The following is a 16,240-nucleotide window of genomic DNA, read 5'->3' as shown; positions in this document are numbered from 1 at the left end:
CATAGGCCACGAATCCATGTTAGGTCGTTATACCCAACGAACAGAAGCAAGAAGACTGTGGGCGAGTGTTTTTGCCGCTTGACAGCACCTTTGATGGCTAAACCGAAGTGTGTTTACCTGTGATATTTTCAGATATGCACTTTGTTGTCAGTAGACAGAGTGACATTCTCAAGTAAAGGAAATTACAATAGGTTCTTGCATGGATTTAGCTTCCCATGTAACATCTAAGGGTTGTTGGAGCCTGCAGAGGGAGCCCTTGTACCAGGAGATAATGGACAGAACTGAGCAAATTCTGGAGTTTCCATTTGTAACTACATCCATCAAGTCCATAGGACTACAGCCTAAGTTCCACTGCTATCTGTCTTCACTTCCTTAAGAAAAGAATAACTGTTTAGATGGACTTGCACTTCCTCTGGGCTCACAAAATGACTCAAGATGGGAGATATTCCTCTCATTTTCACTTGAAATGGGCAAGTTTAAGATTATCTGCAGTACTTCTTTATGTGAATGAATCAATGAAGGTCTTACCTAGACCATAACTTTGAAGAATGGTTAACTTTAAGTCCTTTAAAAACATACACATTTTATGATGTTATAATAAGATATATTAAAACCTTCACCTTTAAAAAAAAAGAAAAAGAAATCAGGCACACTATCACATGCACCTTCTCATTAGCAAATCCCTGCTTTGGTTAATATTGAAACTATAATTATAAATAATAATGAACAGGTATTAAGTTTATTACACAGCAAGTATTCATCATTTATTATCTCAGCTGATCCTATTAATATCAAATTATTCCATTTTATAGGTAAGGAAACTGAGGCTACATAGTATACATAAACTGTCCAAACTCATGCCACCTGACACAAGTCAAGTCCAGGTATGATACCAAGCCCATTTACTATTTTAATGTTGGCTAGAACTAGATGGAAGAGGCTAACTTCTCCATAGATTTTCTTCCAGCTGCCATTTAATGCAAAGACCACACCAATGTGATTGTAAAAGTCCTTTTCCTACATTAAGTCAACTGTATGCTCAAGAAGTAGACATCCTGAGTTATAAAAATTCATCTGGGATTATATGAGGCCCATAACACCTGAACAAGTTCCAACTGCCTCAGTCTTCCCTTTCCATATTCCCTCCACTGCCATTCCTTAATTCTGTGGTTTACCACCAGGTTTTCATTGGTCTAATTCCAGGCATCCTACCTACACAAATTCTTAATCTCTCTTTTCATCCATCCTACAATGTGCTTGATTTGGCAGAGTAAAGCATAGGTGAATACTTCTGACTATAATGCTTTCATATATTAGACTTCATTTAAAAAGTCTTATTTACATTATCCTATTACTTTCTCAGAATAACCCTGTGAAGTAGACATTATTGTCCCCAATCACAGATGAGGATGCTGAGTCTCAGGGAAATTCAATGACTTGCTGAGGTCACACAGCGAATAAGTGGCAGAGATTTCAGGGCAGAGCAATGATAAGAAAATAACCCATTATTATACCCTACATATTTTATAAAAATTTAAATATAATATTTGAGGAAATAATTAGCCCATTAAACTATTTCCCCCTACCCTAAAACACACACATATTAACAAAGCTTTTAGTCATTATCTCTTCCTTTGTTTGTGCCAGTTAAATCCAGGGCACTCTTTGAGAGGACTGTGAAAGCAAATTACAGTTGTTCACAAAGAGATTTCATGCTTTTTCACTTTGGGGACAATAAAAACCAAATGAAACTCACTGTGAAAAAAATCACTCTTAAGAAGTTTTCAAAGAATGGTACTCTGAAAATTCTACTAACTGGTGAAGCCAAGGAGTGACTGAGTTTTAAAATAAGGTAGGAGACATCAAAGTGATAATTAACATCTGCTTGATGTTCTTTCTTTCTGGCTTTTAAATAAAATTAAGATATAACTACTAAGTCCTCAACTTCCACAAACATAAATACCACTCTGGAATGAATTATGTAATTCAGCATATGTCACAGTTTAGTAACTCTTGAATACCTCCATGTGGCTGCCAGAATTGGCAATGGAAAATTTAGAGGTTTTATTCTAAGTTTATAGACATAACCCAGGTCCTGGCCATAAGCATTGACTAATGACTGCCTGCTGTCATATCACCTGGTCATTTCTCACTGACAGGCCTTGATATAAAGAGGGAAACAGTGACAATTACCAGCATGATTATTATGGGAATGAAGAAATAATTAAGAAGATGCTAGAAAACACAGTATTCAAATTGCTATCAGGTTTCCTTTGGTATCTTCCCAACTTTAAAGTATTTAAAATAATTTCAAGTCTTCAAATCAATTTCTCTCCTAGAACTTTATAGTATTCACCCGAAATAGTCCATATCTACTAGTCCCTGATAATTTTAAAACTTGCTAAAGGGTTTTTGTGTTTTTGTTTTTTATTGTTTCTTCATTTTCTCAAAATCAACTCATGATTGCCCTGTGCCAAGAATCTCATTGGAGAAAGTCTTTCTCATTTAGTTAAGTTAGAAACACTGGTAGTGCTCCCGGTGAAAAGAGAAGAGAATGCTCTCTGGTACTCATTCTCAACATAATTTTCCACTGGGGGCAAGTTTCTGCAGACTGCATTATTAAAAACAAAAATGTGTTTAACAGGATGTGGGCAGTGAATGTTCAGGGAATTTAATGTGCAACTTCAGGACTACAGGGAAAGGATGCAGGTACTCTTGAGAAAAAAATAGAGTGTAGGGAAATAACAAGAAGAGACTAAATGAACACTGAAAGTCATAAGGTAACCTGGAGTGAGCTCAGACTCCAGGCATTGTGCATAGAGCTGAATCAGGGAGTAACCTTGAAAAGTCACCTAGTCAAGTTTCCCTGGTCTTGAATTTGACCTCTTCTGAAACCTATGGGTCAAATTGCCTGACATTCCAACTTTATATGGCTCTGGTTTTAATTAGCCCTCTTTTGAAATAATGGGTCTGGCCTGTAGCAATTTTGCAGGCATATTAGAGGGAGGTGGGTTTCAAGTCCACTTGGAGTTACAGACCCTTAACTTCGTTATCATTAAGCCAGCCTTCTTTGTCAGGCCTATTCAAAATGGAGTTCCTTGTCCAGTCCATGTCTGCCAGTGGAATCCACAAATTCCTAATGCATCTGTGTGAATCGGTCCTCTGTTCCATCACTGCCTGTTGGTGGTGTGCACATATGTGAGCCATTGCAGAGAACAGAGGGGCGATTCAGACGCTGGGAACATTTTTAGAATAATGACACTCAGTGGAATTTTCACATGGACTTGCATTTTAATTTATGACTATGGGCCACTTTTGTTAAATAAAGCATGTATTTACAATATTCAAACATTTAAAGTTTTTGAAAAATGTGTAACTCTTTTGGGTTTGAGTGTATGCTTATAAGGCTTATGTAATTCAGGTTTTGACCATGGAAAAGCTAGGATAGAAAGGAAAACAATCCAGCTGTACAGAGTTGAGATGGTTAGAAGATGGACTGCATTAGAGACAGAGCATCTGTGGATCAGGGTAAGTCATTCCCTCTGCTTTGACTTATTCACCCATTCAGTCTCCCATTCATTCATCATATTCATGGTCTACCTCTCATATGCAAAACCTAGTATCCAAAATGTTAAAAAAGGCAAGTTGCTCAACCTTTCTGGTCTTGATTTCCTTATCTATAAAATAGGGGAGTTGTTACAGATACCATGATGTTTTGGAAACATTTAGGTAATATGTGATAATTATAATAATAATTCGAAAAACAACAATCCAGTGAGTCTTTTCTGTCCACAGATGTTATCCTAGCATTTGATGGTTAAAAATTCCTTGGAAGGCCCCTACATCCAGACTAGATTTAAAGACTGGCCTAAGATAAACCATTCCAGAGCTTTAGGGCAAGGCATGACTTTCCCTATGATGAGCTAGGACACTGACAGGGCTGAAAGAACTGAGAGAACAACAGGGAGGTTTCTGTACTTCAGGAGCTCAGGGAGACAGCCTGATAGTCCACTTTAATAAGGGCCAGAAACAAACTCTTAGCCTCAGACACAGAAAATCGGTCCTTGGGCTACAAGTATCTCTCGGACCTTTGGGGTGACAATTAAAGAGCCAAGAATTATCTATAGCTTCTGAAAAGGACATGAGATGTCATGATTGTTCTTAAATCATCGGGAGTCCTCCTAACATCTCCAGGACTCCAGTGAAGAAATGCGGAATGTGATGGGTGCAATCTCCGAACTAGCCTTCCCCACCAGGAAGGAGTGTGCACTCAGACATAGGACACTGGACGAACACTTCCCACTTAACAGGAAACCAACTGTCAGTTCCTCTTCCCAGCGTATTTTGCAAGTAGATTTTAAAATTATATCTACCCTATCCTTGAAAGTTCTTACTAGAAATTTCAAAATATCTCAGAAGGTCTTATCAAAATTTGAATTAAATTCAAGGTAGAAGGACTGTAACCACCAAATGCTGTAAAAAAATTTTCCACTTGGGAAAAGCCGTAGAGTACCACAAGAGTGCTAGATGTCAGGGTTTGCATTTTATATGTTTTAAAACATAAAAACTTTGATTCTAATGCCTGTATCATATGCTAAACACATGTGACCTTAACTAAATATCACAAAAACCCACCATAAATTAATCGTCAACCTTAATAGCTTCCTTATTTCAAAACACATTTGTTTTGCAAGCTAATGCCTTAAGGCCAAAATTTTAAGGTAACTACACAGAGTTTAAATGAAAAACATACCAGGATATACATACCTATATAATCTCTCTTTCCCTTTCGCTCTCCCTTTCCAACACACTTAGTTTCTCTGTCATTTTAACTCAAAATGGAAGGAGAGAAACTTGGCACACATTTGAATTCTCAGTTTTTCACCGTCATTAACTATATTTGCTATTTTGAGTCTCACCTCCACTTTATCAGAGGAACATAGCTAACTGGAATTAGATTTTTCAAAATTTCTTCCATTCTTTACCGTGTGTGTGTGTGTGTGTGTGTGTGTGTGTGTGTGTGTGGTGTGTGTGTGTTTCCAAATGTTTTCTTCAGAAGAAAGGCCACAAGGCCTCTGTTAAAAAAGAAGAAGAAGAAGAGATGATGATTTTGGAAGTTATTTAAGCTGATACATGCTTTTAGAATTTCCTTCAAGTTTATGATCCAAGTTCCTAAGTTTCAAGACCAATTCACTCCCCTAACACCTCCTGGGGCTGGATGTGTCTAGATTATCATACTTTCCACAGGAAGAGACAAGAGGTAATGGAGAGAAGGGAAAGTACCTCTGAGGGAGGCAATGAACAGAGAGGCAAGTCCTGGCTAATGCTCCCTCTGTCCCTTCTACCCACAGTTGGAAGCTAGTGGAGGTTAATGCTTCTGCTCAGCCTCCCTTGTGGGCTAACAAAGGCAAGAGAGTCTCACTCATGACACACTTTCTGGCAATACATTGAGTCTTTCAAAAAAGAAATAGAAAGGCAGGATGACATCTAGCAAGGAACACCTTTTTTTTCTTGGTGTTTTAAAATAAACATATACATGAAAAGCAAATATGGGAAGCTTTTAGAGGGAACTGCATATGAAATCATTCAGCAAATGTTTTGGTCTGTATCTTAAATAATCAGAGTGGAATATTCACAAGAATCCAAATTTTAAATGTTCTTCATCTGTGCTTAAGTACTTTCCTTTATTACTAATACTAAATGTAAAGCACTAACATAATAGTACAATTTAATATAACATGATACATCCTTACATAAAACATTCAAAATCTACTCCATGAAAATGTAAATGATCACCGGTTTCAATTTGAATACAAACACAGTCCAGTATGTGTTTAATATTTTATTTTGTGTCTTATTTTAAATAAGAATAAGCTTCTACTTCACTACAGAAGTATTCAGTATAAAAAAGTTTTTATCGATGTTTCACTCTCAGCAGAAAATAAAGTTATTTTACCTATTTGTGATTTTACCTATTGCATTTCTCTATTAAAGTTTTAAAAATATTTTTTAGTTGTAAATGGACACAATATCTTTGTTTTATTAATTTATATGTGGTGCTAAGGATCAAACCCAGTGCCTCACATGTGCTAGGCAAGTGCTCTACCACTGAGCTACAACCTCAGCCTTCTATTAAAGGCTTTTTTAAAAAATATTTTGATTGATATTATACCTTAAAGAAAAAAAATAGTGTCTTAATACCTAAACTCAGTATAATCTACTGAAAATGTCAAGGCTTGCTCAAGGATCTGAGTTACTCCTAAGTCAGGCCAAGCTGGAACATTGAACAAACCATGTCCCGTTTGTCCTCTGTCTGTGGTTCATATTGTACTTTCACATACATCCTCTCACTGGACTCTCATAATTAACTCAAGAAACAGAAATGGAGCAAGTGTTATGATCTCCTTTAGAGATGATGTTTAGTGCCATGGGTCTCCAATTTTTTATTCTACCTGGGACAGGGGAATAGCTCCATTGTCACCAGCTCCATTTAGAGGAGCAGTATCTCTAAGTGCTGTAGCAGAGGCGCAAAAAAAAAAAAAAAAAAAAAAAAAAAAAGACAAAAAGACCATCATGGAGCATATATAATATCTTCTCTGTCAAGAGACTTAGAAGCATGAAAGAAACTAAGTGAGTAATTATATTGGGGGAAAAGTTCCCTTTTTGGAATGATACTGATCATTCATTCATTTTCCATTCATTCAACAGATCATAGGGCTCCTAATGGGTGGCATGCTTAGTTCCACCAGGAAGTGAGGAGGGGGCAGTACAAAGAGCCAGCCTTCAGGAAAAGTAACATTCTCATGAAATATGCGAAGCAATAAATGAGCACAATCATCTCAGAAGGTGATCCATTCTACACAGGAAATACACGGAAGGGAGGAAAGTGGGTTTCTTTTTGTATGCGTGATCAGAGAGGTGAGATTTGAGCTAAGACCTGAAGAAATGGCCATCCCAACAGAGCCAAGGGCTGGAAGCTTGGAGGAGCTGCAACAGGGTAGGCCAGCAGCATTGGCCAGACACAGGCAGAAGAGAGAAGTGGACAGAAGCTATGTCGGGGCCTGAAGAGCCTCTAAGGCCAGGGAAAGTGGTTGAAGTTTGTTCTAAGCACAAAGAAAGCCACCAAGTCATATCCCACAAGAAAGGGAATGTGATCTGATTTGTGGTTTTAAAAGATTATTCTGCCTGCTAAGTTAGGAGGGCAGAGGTGAAAGAGGAAAGAACAGTGAAGAGGCCATGTTAGTGGCCCAGGCAAAAGATGGTGGTAGTCTGCCTGGTGGAAGAAGGAACAAAAGCCAAGATACATTCTGAAGCTAGACCTGACAGCATTTGCCAAAAGACCAGATATGGAGGAAGAAGAGGGAAGGGAAGGGACCAAGGATAACTTACAGGTCTTCTAGCTTGAGCATGGGGCAGATGTAAATGCCTTTGATAGGGTTATGGGGGGAATAAAAGCCAAGGTTCTATTCTGGTTGTTAAGTTAGAAATGTCTATAACCAATCTAAGAGAAGACATCTGGTAAGAAACTAGATTCATGAGGCCTAAGCGTAAGGGAGTGAATTTAGAAATGAAAACCATCAGTACATGAGTAATGGTTAAAGACACAGGGCTGAGTGAAAGTTCCTAGGAAAGAGATGGCTAGAACAGTGAGGGGGGGGGGGGGGCTCTGAATTAAACCCTGATCTAGGAACAGAAATAGGAAACAGCAAGGGAATGATAGAGCTGCTACCAGAGAAGCAGGAGAAAAAACATACAATCTGCATGTTCATAATGGTGCAAGTGCCCCAGGAAGTCCATAAGTAAAGATAAATAACTTCATCAATTGCTTCAGACTAATCTGTTCTTCTGTCATGCTAAAATCACCTTCACCAAAGTCACATACTTATAAGTGCATTTTTTAGAAACTAGTATACTGCCTGCTAAAAAACCTCACCTTTGCTCCAGTGTCTCCTACTCCACGTAAACCCATTGGTCCAGGGGGTCCTGGTAATCCTCTAGGTCCCTGAGATAACATCAAAAAGGCGGGCAGTGAGCATCTTTGTAAAATGCAATGATCAGAAAAAATGGAGGAAAGAAGGGTAGGAGAATAATATTTTCAACATTACACAGTTTAACACTCTTTATTACATATTTTATAACAAACTAGAAGAGAGTAGTTTGAATGTTTCCAACATGAAGAAATGATAAATAGTTAAGGAGACTGAAATACAAATCATCCTGATTTGATCATTGTACATTATGTACATTATCAAATTATCATATTGTACTCCACAAATATGTACAATTATGTTTAAGTTTAAAATTTAAAAAAATACATATATAAAGAAAAAAAGGAAATATCCACACTTACAGACACACCAGGATAGCCGTCGCCTTTGAGTCCTGGAGCACCCTTGGGTCCCTGAGGGCCTTGGGCACCCTAGGTAAATTCCAATACCAGGTGATATCATGAGGCTAAACATGAAACACTGGCAAAACTTAAGCAACACCAACTCAATATACCAAAGAAATATTTGATGAGTGCAAAGGAATAATTTGAAAAATGTTAGGAGATAATCCTACCACATTCGGCAATTTGTTACCTCTTCAAAAGCCTTATCCACCTGAGCTCAGGGGGAAGAAGTACAGTTTGAATGTAGGGAATATATAGAAACCACTATAAAGTCCTCGATTGGAAACACAATTATCAGGAATTAGAAAATGGTTTGTGGGTAATATTTCAATTTTCAAAATAACAAATAGTATATCAAAAATCTGGGAGGAACATAAAAAATTCAGTAATCACAATGTGAAATAAGCAAAGTAAATTCATAGCAAAAATTTCAGGGTGGAATAGATAATTCTACACTCCTTGCTGTTGTGTTAAACCTACTGTCTTCATCAATGGTACCCAAATTACATGGGGGAATGAATAAACCCAAACGAAAAAAAAGGAGATTTTTTTTTTTAAGTTATGAAAGGATGGGACACTGATGGTTTGTGGTTCACTATCTTGGGAACTAAGGAAAAGTTATAAATATTGCTTAATAGTGACAATCTCAGGCATCAAAACTTTGAGCAGCAGTCATTCACTTTCCATTCAGAGCTTAGGGAGAGGTAATTTTTGTGTAATTGTAATTACACAAAATTTAATATGTAATTCTCTTACAAATAGAAATCCAAAAGATTTTTGAATAAAGTAAAATGGGGGAACAGGGAGGAAAAAATGAATCTTTTAGAAGATTTGTTAAATATAAAGTCTAATAAACCATGCCATTCAGTTACTGTGGCAACTCCTACAACCTTGTCAATCAAAGTAAACCACCCTTCCTGGTGCTCATGTTTTAAAATGTGTGTGTGTGTTTTGTTTTTTTTTTTACATTAGGAGAAAACTCTAAAAACAGGTAGACTTTTATTTTCCTCAAACAGTAAAAATAAACAATACCCAAGAATTTTCTTTATATACAAGCAAATTCTGAGATCAAATTGGTACTACTCCAACCCAAAATGTTGTCCAAAAGTTAACTCTCTAAAACGTCCTAATTCTATGACTGAATGATTGATTAGGGGAAGGAAAAATAGCACATACCTTTAAAGCAATGATAAATTTATTTTGAAACCATGCAACAGCTGTTTTCTCCTAGTAAATCTAAGAGACTAGTTTTATGTGATTAGACTTCTTAAAAATGATCATCTTTAAGAAATGTGTAGCCCCATATAAAAACTTAATGCACTATTTCATCAACAAAAACTTATGATTTTTTAAAAGATGTACAATAAAGAAAAAGCACATAGTCTTTAGAGGAGGTGAATTTTAGTACGTCCCCTGCTACAGGAAATTGGTCACTGAGTTTGAAAACTCAGAAGCAATTTTTTTATGCTATTTCAATTACATTTAAGGTTTAAGCTCTGAACATTCATGTACAAGACTTGTCCCCAAATAATATTCCCATTTCTTCCCATCCTTATACCAGGAAAAGGCCTGCAACAAAATAAAGCAATAACTGCCTCCCTGGTTAAGCTGAAAATAAATTGGAATCAAAATTCACTTTTCAAATCTCTCATCTAAGTTCCAAGCAATAATCAATCATCAGCTGTTATTGATTAACCTCTGCACCCACAGTATGGGGCAAAAAAAAAAAAAACCACATAGAAACACAGTTTACAAACATTTTCTTTTCCTAGATATCTTTGCCCTCTCTCCTGCAAAAAAATTTTACTTAGCTGGTTGCTTCTAATGTTAATAGGAAATATCAAGAGAATAGGGGTAGACTTTTATTTTGAACTCTTCACAGTGTTTTTATATATGGAATTTTGCCACTTGGCCTTTCTGCACTGGATTCAAGGGAATGTCCTAAAAAAATGATTTACTTTGAAGTCTTTCATTCAACAGAAATTTGGATGAAAATTGAAATCTGGTGTTTTGAAAGGGGTCTGAGAGTTCCTTGAAATAGTACACAAAAGTGAATTAATATGCCAAAACCTCCATTGGCCATTCAAAGAAGCATGTGACCTTCCCAAACCGTAAAAGCTAATGAATTAGGAAATAATGGCAGAAAGAATATCATTAGAGCTCAAAGGATTAGGAAGATGTTTGGTTGAAAGCAAATATCTTTAAATACAATTACCTACAATGCCCAATGTTCATCAGCAGGAAAGAAGTGAGGTTTGAAAACCCTAGCAGCACATTTAATTAGACTTTATTCTTATTTCAAAGGAAGTCCAGAGAGATAAGTATAAATCATGGATTTGTGCATACACAGTTATCAAACAGGATGAAAACTGTCACACTGATGTAATTAAAGAAAGTCATGTCTACAGTTTCTCACCAGAAAAAAGGAATTTTTATCTAGGGGCGGTGGTGCACAACTGTTATCCTAGCGGCTTGGGAAGCTGAGGCAGGAGGATCATGAGTTCAAAGCCAACCTCAGCAACTGAGCAAGGTGCTAAGCAACTCTGTCTCTAAATAAACACAAAATAGGGCCAGGGATGTGGCTCAGTGGCCGAGTGCCCCTGAGTTCAATCACCAGTACCCCCCCCTCAAAAAAAGGAATTTTATTTTCTTGAGCTGTCTACATAGCTTAGGTTCCATATAACACGAAGTCTGGGGTAGAGTGAAGAACCCATCCCAGTTTACATAAGATTTTCCCAGCTTCAGTCCTGAAAGCCTAGCATCCTAAGAACCCTCAATCTTGGACAAACTAGGGCACTCAGCACTCCAGCAGGAAGAAGTGCTAAAACAGTAAGAAGAATGGAGGATCTTCAACACTCCAATTTATGTCTGTTTTTAATAGGTTGTGAATTATGTTTCATTTAAAAGACGACTCCAACTTTTCTTTTTTTTTTTCAGTTTAAGTACTTTAACCTTTTTAGCTAAATGAGACATAAGATACGACATATGATATGAGAATATAGAAATGTGCCTCATGTGCCTCAAAGCTCCATGGCAATACGCTATTCATTTAATAAGTATTAATTATGGGGCCTGGAAGTCTGTTCCCATAAACAGAGATGGTTGATACCTAGGAATGTTATAAATGCTAAATTTTGCTGCAATGTTGGGTATAGTGTGAAAAGGGAAATGGTGATTTGTGACCATGGAAAACCAGTTGGTTAGGCTCTTGTATAATTATTTGTGTTTTCACCTGAAATAACTCAAAAGGATAAAAAATCAAAGCAAGCAAAACTTTGATCCAATAAAGCTTCCAAATGTGAGCTGTTTTGGACAGTGTCTTGCAAACAGCTATGCTCTCATTGGTAAATAAATGAAAGAGCCAGAGGCCATTAAAACCCTTATATCACAGACATTGCAAAAAACAGCATTTTCAAATAATTGTCTAATCAGCAAAAATATAACCATAGGAACTACTGTTTTCCACATGTGTAAAAAAATAAAATGATTTTTAAAGAATATAGTTCTAAAATTTATTTCATCAACACAGAGAATTTACAAGTAGAAAAATCCACTTAATAAGTACTAGGCTTTGGATCTTGACTGTCCCCCAAAGGTTCATGTGTTAAAGGCTTAGACCCCAGTCTGTGGCACTAAAATTGGGTGGTGGTAGACACTTTAAGAGGTGGGGAAGCTAGATCACTGTAGATGTGCCTTTGAAGGGGACAATGGGACCTTGCATGGCCTCTTCCTGTTCTTTCTTGGCTTCCTGGTTGCCTGGAGTTGAAAAGGCCCCCACCATGTGTTCTTGCCATCATACACTATGACACCACAGGCCCAAAGCAAGAAGGCCTAGCAAACATGGACTGCAACCATGAGCCAAAATAAACTTTTCCTCCTTCGGAGTTGATTATTTCAAGTATTTTGTCATAGCCATGAAAAGCTAACACTTCAGGCATTAAGTCGACTTCTCACATGCAAAGAAAGGAAAAGAACATGAATAAAGCGTACCTTTGGTCCTCGAATAAAAAGTCCAGGTTCTCCTTTAAATCCAGGCATCCCAGGACCTCCTCTATCTCCCTGTACATTTCAAATAACATTCACAGGCTCCAAGTTGTATGAGAAACCACAAGGCACACAGCATAAAAGAGACTGGCCAATCTGAAAGAGCTTAATCTACCAACTCAAGTCTTAAAATATTATATTTTTTTAACAAATTTGAGGGGAAGTTCAAATCCTAATAAAACTTGCCAATAAAGACTACTACAGCTGTTTGTAGAAAACCCACTGAAATAATAAGTGGCAATTTAGACTCAAATATTTAAGCTGTAAGAATGCCTGGGGATGTTCTTAAAACTCAGAGTATTTCTTTTCTGCCAAGCTTTTCAATTATAGATCCTAGTAAATTTTTTTCTGAATAAATGCAATAAAATTCTTGCTTGCCCTGGGGTCTAGGATTTGGAAGAAGTAGTACAGGATGAAGTTAACACTGGAAACTCTGTTAACTGCAGTGGCTAACTCTACTGCTGGCTTTTGGTCTGCTTATCTGTGAAATATCAGGGTTAAATGAGACCATTTCTTAGGGATCTCCCAAAATAGAAATTCTAGTTCACTAAATCATAATCCACTGGGATAATAAAATATAAATGTTTTTTTCCCCTCTAACTGCCACAGATCCAAGTAAAAGGAAAAAATTTCTAAGAATATATACCTTTGGCCCAGGTGGTCCAGGAATTGATGGTCCAGGCATTCCAAAAGGGCCCATAATGCCCTGTTCACCCTTGAAAAGAGGGAAAAAAAAACTACAATGTCTATTTTAGAATATTAGTCTTTCATAAATTAATGCGAAAATAATTTGAGCACCTTTTGTAAATCATTGCTAAAGTATTCAATCCATAAGATTTCAGTGTTCTTTATTAAATGTATTCAGTTAATTCCTAAGTGTTAGAAGAAATTTAATCTCTTGTGCAACTTTTCACTAGCTAATACAGATGTTGCAATCCACCGTCCTTCCCTTTTGTATTGTATGCCAGGAAGCTCAGAAAGAAATGTTTTGTTAAATTATAGCAATGTCTTCCACATAAGTTTTAGAGTACACTTCAAATTTCAATTTTTTCCTTTTTTTGTTTCATTTTAATGGCCTATAGTATATCTTTTTTTTTGTGGCAGGGGGTATGGAAGATTGAACTCAGTTGCAATCAACCATTGAGCCACATCCCCAGCCCTATTTTGTATGTTATTTGAAGACAGGGTCTCACTGAGTTGCTTAGCACCTTGCTTTTTGCTGATGCTGGCTTTGAACTTGCAATCCTCCTGCCTCAGCCTCTGGAGCTGCTGGGATTACAGGTGTGTGCCATGGCACCGGGCTCAATCTTCCACTGTATGTTACCTTACATCCTTTTTTAGAAGTTGAGAGTTCATAGATTTTTTAAAAAATTAACTTTGGATAGGGCTGGGGAAGTGGCTCAAGCGGTAATGCGCTCACCTAGCATGTGCAGGGTGCTGAGTTCGATCCTCAGCACCACATAAAAATAAAGATGTTGTATCCACCAAAAACTGAAAAATAAATATAAAAAAATTAACTTTGGATAGAAATCTTAAAGCATTTTTTTTCTTTTCCTCCCCTTTCTGCTCTCTTCCTCTCTAACTACCTTTTTGGATTTAATAGTAAGTCATAAAGACTCAATTTGGAGCAAGAGGTAATTCCTCTGTCTCACCTGAAATGTAAACCAGCAATTCTTAAATTTTAGTAAGCATAAGAATTATCAAAAGAGTTAAGTAGATATGCAGCCCTAGGTTTCAAGTCCCAGAGCTTCAGATTTGATCTAGGGGTGCAGCCCAGGAACAGGCATGTTCATGAAGTACCTCTGATGACTCTGACATGGACCCCATTACCATACTTTAGAAAACCATATTTCAAAGCAACTTTCACTGCACACACCACAAATCCCATTGTTTATGAAAATTGATAACATATAAGATAGTTTGGGAATAAAATTGATTTAAAATAAACAAGACAGGCATTGTGATGCACACATGTAATCCCAGTAATTCTGTAGGCTACAACAGGAGGATTACAAATTTGAGACTGGTCTGGGCAATTTACTGAGACCCTAATTCAAAATAAGAATTAAAAAGGGACTAGGGATGTAGCTCAGTGTTAAAGTGCCCCTGGGTTCAATTTCAAGTACGTATAAATAAATAAATCTATACTGGAGTGTGGTCAGAATTTTACTGCCAGAGTTTTTACAATCAGAACAATTTGGAAACTATTGCTCTGGAGTAGATGTGGCCAAAGCCACCCTGCCCCCAGATTTTGAAGAGCACTGGGATAACAATGGGTTTTCATGGATGCAATGTCTTCAATTTTGCTTCTTAGCCCACAAATTTAAATATTTACTATCTGCCCTTTACAAAAACAAAAACAAAACCATGGAGAACTGCACTAGCGGTTGATCTATTTCGATGCTATGCTTCTATCTGACCCTCTAGGACTTCAGATTGATGACTAATCCTTCCTCTGCCTGATTCATGTCCTCTGAGCTGTCTCTTGGGTTTCCCACTTCCTCCAGGAGGGACCCCATGGATCTGATTCACCAGTGAAGAGCCAGTGTCCATCTCCCCACCTAAGGCCTCTACTGGGTGGTAAAATTATCCATTACAACCCACAAGGTAAGAACACCAATCTGCTGGGGCCCAGTCCTTGTGAGGACATGTACAAGCCAGTCCTTAAATCTGAAACCTGTAGGGTTTGACACAATGCATAACTAGTACTGGCACATACATGTCAGTCAGGATCTGGCCACAGATAAACCCCCTATCCAATCCTGTGACAAAGAAACAAGATACCTGTTAAAATTCCTCACTAAAATGAGAGGCAAAGAAAAATTATGCTTCTAAATTTGATTTGTTCTAATTTTTAAAGGCTCATTTTAAACTATAAAAAGTATCACAGAAAGTATACAGTTTTTAGGCATACAAAGCCCCTGGATGAAGATACAATTATGCTTTAAAATATGGCAACTCTGCAACTCCACCTTAAGGGGAAAAAATCCTTATTTCAAAATATAAAAATACTCACTTTGAGTAAGAGCAACAAAAACATTAAAAGTAAACCCTGTTATTCACACTAATACAACACATTTCTTATATAGTGGACATTTCTCAAATTGTGCTTCTTGAACTACCAATGTCTGAGGACTTTCTTGGAGAAAAACAGATTACGGGGACCCACCCACTTATTGAATCCTTATCTCTAGGAATAGGACCAAGAAATATGGATTTGTAACAAACTCACCAGGTGACACTGATGGACGCTAGCATTTCAGAATCACTGGTCTACAGGTGAGGCTTTGGTTTTTTACCTGCTCTTGCTAATACCATTCTTTAAAATTTGCTCTTCAATCATCTCATCCTTGAATATACTCCTTATCTCTTTTCTTACAATCAGCATCTTCCAAGAGGCATAAATTCTCTTGGATTTGCAGTTTACTTCTTGACATATTCAACACAGTCACAATGTTCTCACCTGACTCAGGACACATACCTCCTTGCCTTACAGTCTCCTTCAATTCCTCCTCAGCTCCCTGTTCTGGACAATTTATGAGGATCACAGGCCCCTATTTTCTATTTCACAGTATGGATTTTTTCTCTCTGAATAACTCCATGTGATGAATACTTACTAGGTGCCAGGTACCATGCTGAATGCTTTAACTCCTTATATTCACAATAACTCTGTGAAATTAATCATATTTTGTTCTTTCCATATGGGAAGCAACTGGCTCTGAGAAGCTGGAGCTGAGTCCAATGGAAGGGGCCTCCTGAAGCCTGCTCCTCCTCAGGCTGTGCTGCCTCTCAGTCCCCCAACTT

At 37.3% G+C, this 16,240-nt stretch overlaps 1 protein-coding gene and 1 long non-coding RNA gene across 2 annotated transcripts in view; one reads left to right on the top strand and one right to left on the bottom strand.

Annotated features, from left to right (window-relative positions):
- COL28A1 (collagen type XXVIII alpha 1 chain) overlaps positions 1–16,240 on the bottom strand; it is a 167,454-nt gene that overhangs the window by 76,719 nt on the left and 74,495 nt on the right. The window contains exons 22-25 of the mRNA XM_081286546.1: positions 13,083–13,151; positions 12,383–12,451; positions 8,351–8,419; positions 7,934–8,002 (exon numbers count right to left, since the gene is read on the bottom strand). Of these exons, the coding sequence (XP_081142672.1) occupies positions 7,934–8,002; positions 8,351–8,419; positions 12,383–12,451; positions 13,083–13,151 (276 nt within the window). The remainder of the gene's footprint in view (positions 1–7,933; positions 8,003–8,350; positions 8,420–12,382; positions 12,452–13,082; positions 13,152–16,240) is intronic.
- On the top strand, positions 3,404–15,719 carry LOC308644859. Its single transcript, XR_014021096.1, has 3 exons — positions 3,404–3,528; positions 14,864–15,043; positions 15,631–15,719. It is a non-coding gene; the product is annotated as an uncharacterized lncRNA (long non-coding RNA).

This window comes from Spermophilus citellus (assembly GCF_964194105.1).
Source record: "Spermophilus citellus genome assembly, chromosome: 3".
Classification (NCBI taxonomy): domain Eukaryota; kingdom Metazoa; phylum Chordata; class Mammalia; order Rodentia; family Sciuridae; genus Spermophilus; species Spermophilus citellus.
Note: the sequence above shows the minus strand (reverse complement) of the source record. Positions and strands in the feature narration are given on the sequence as shown.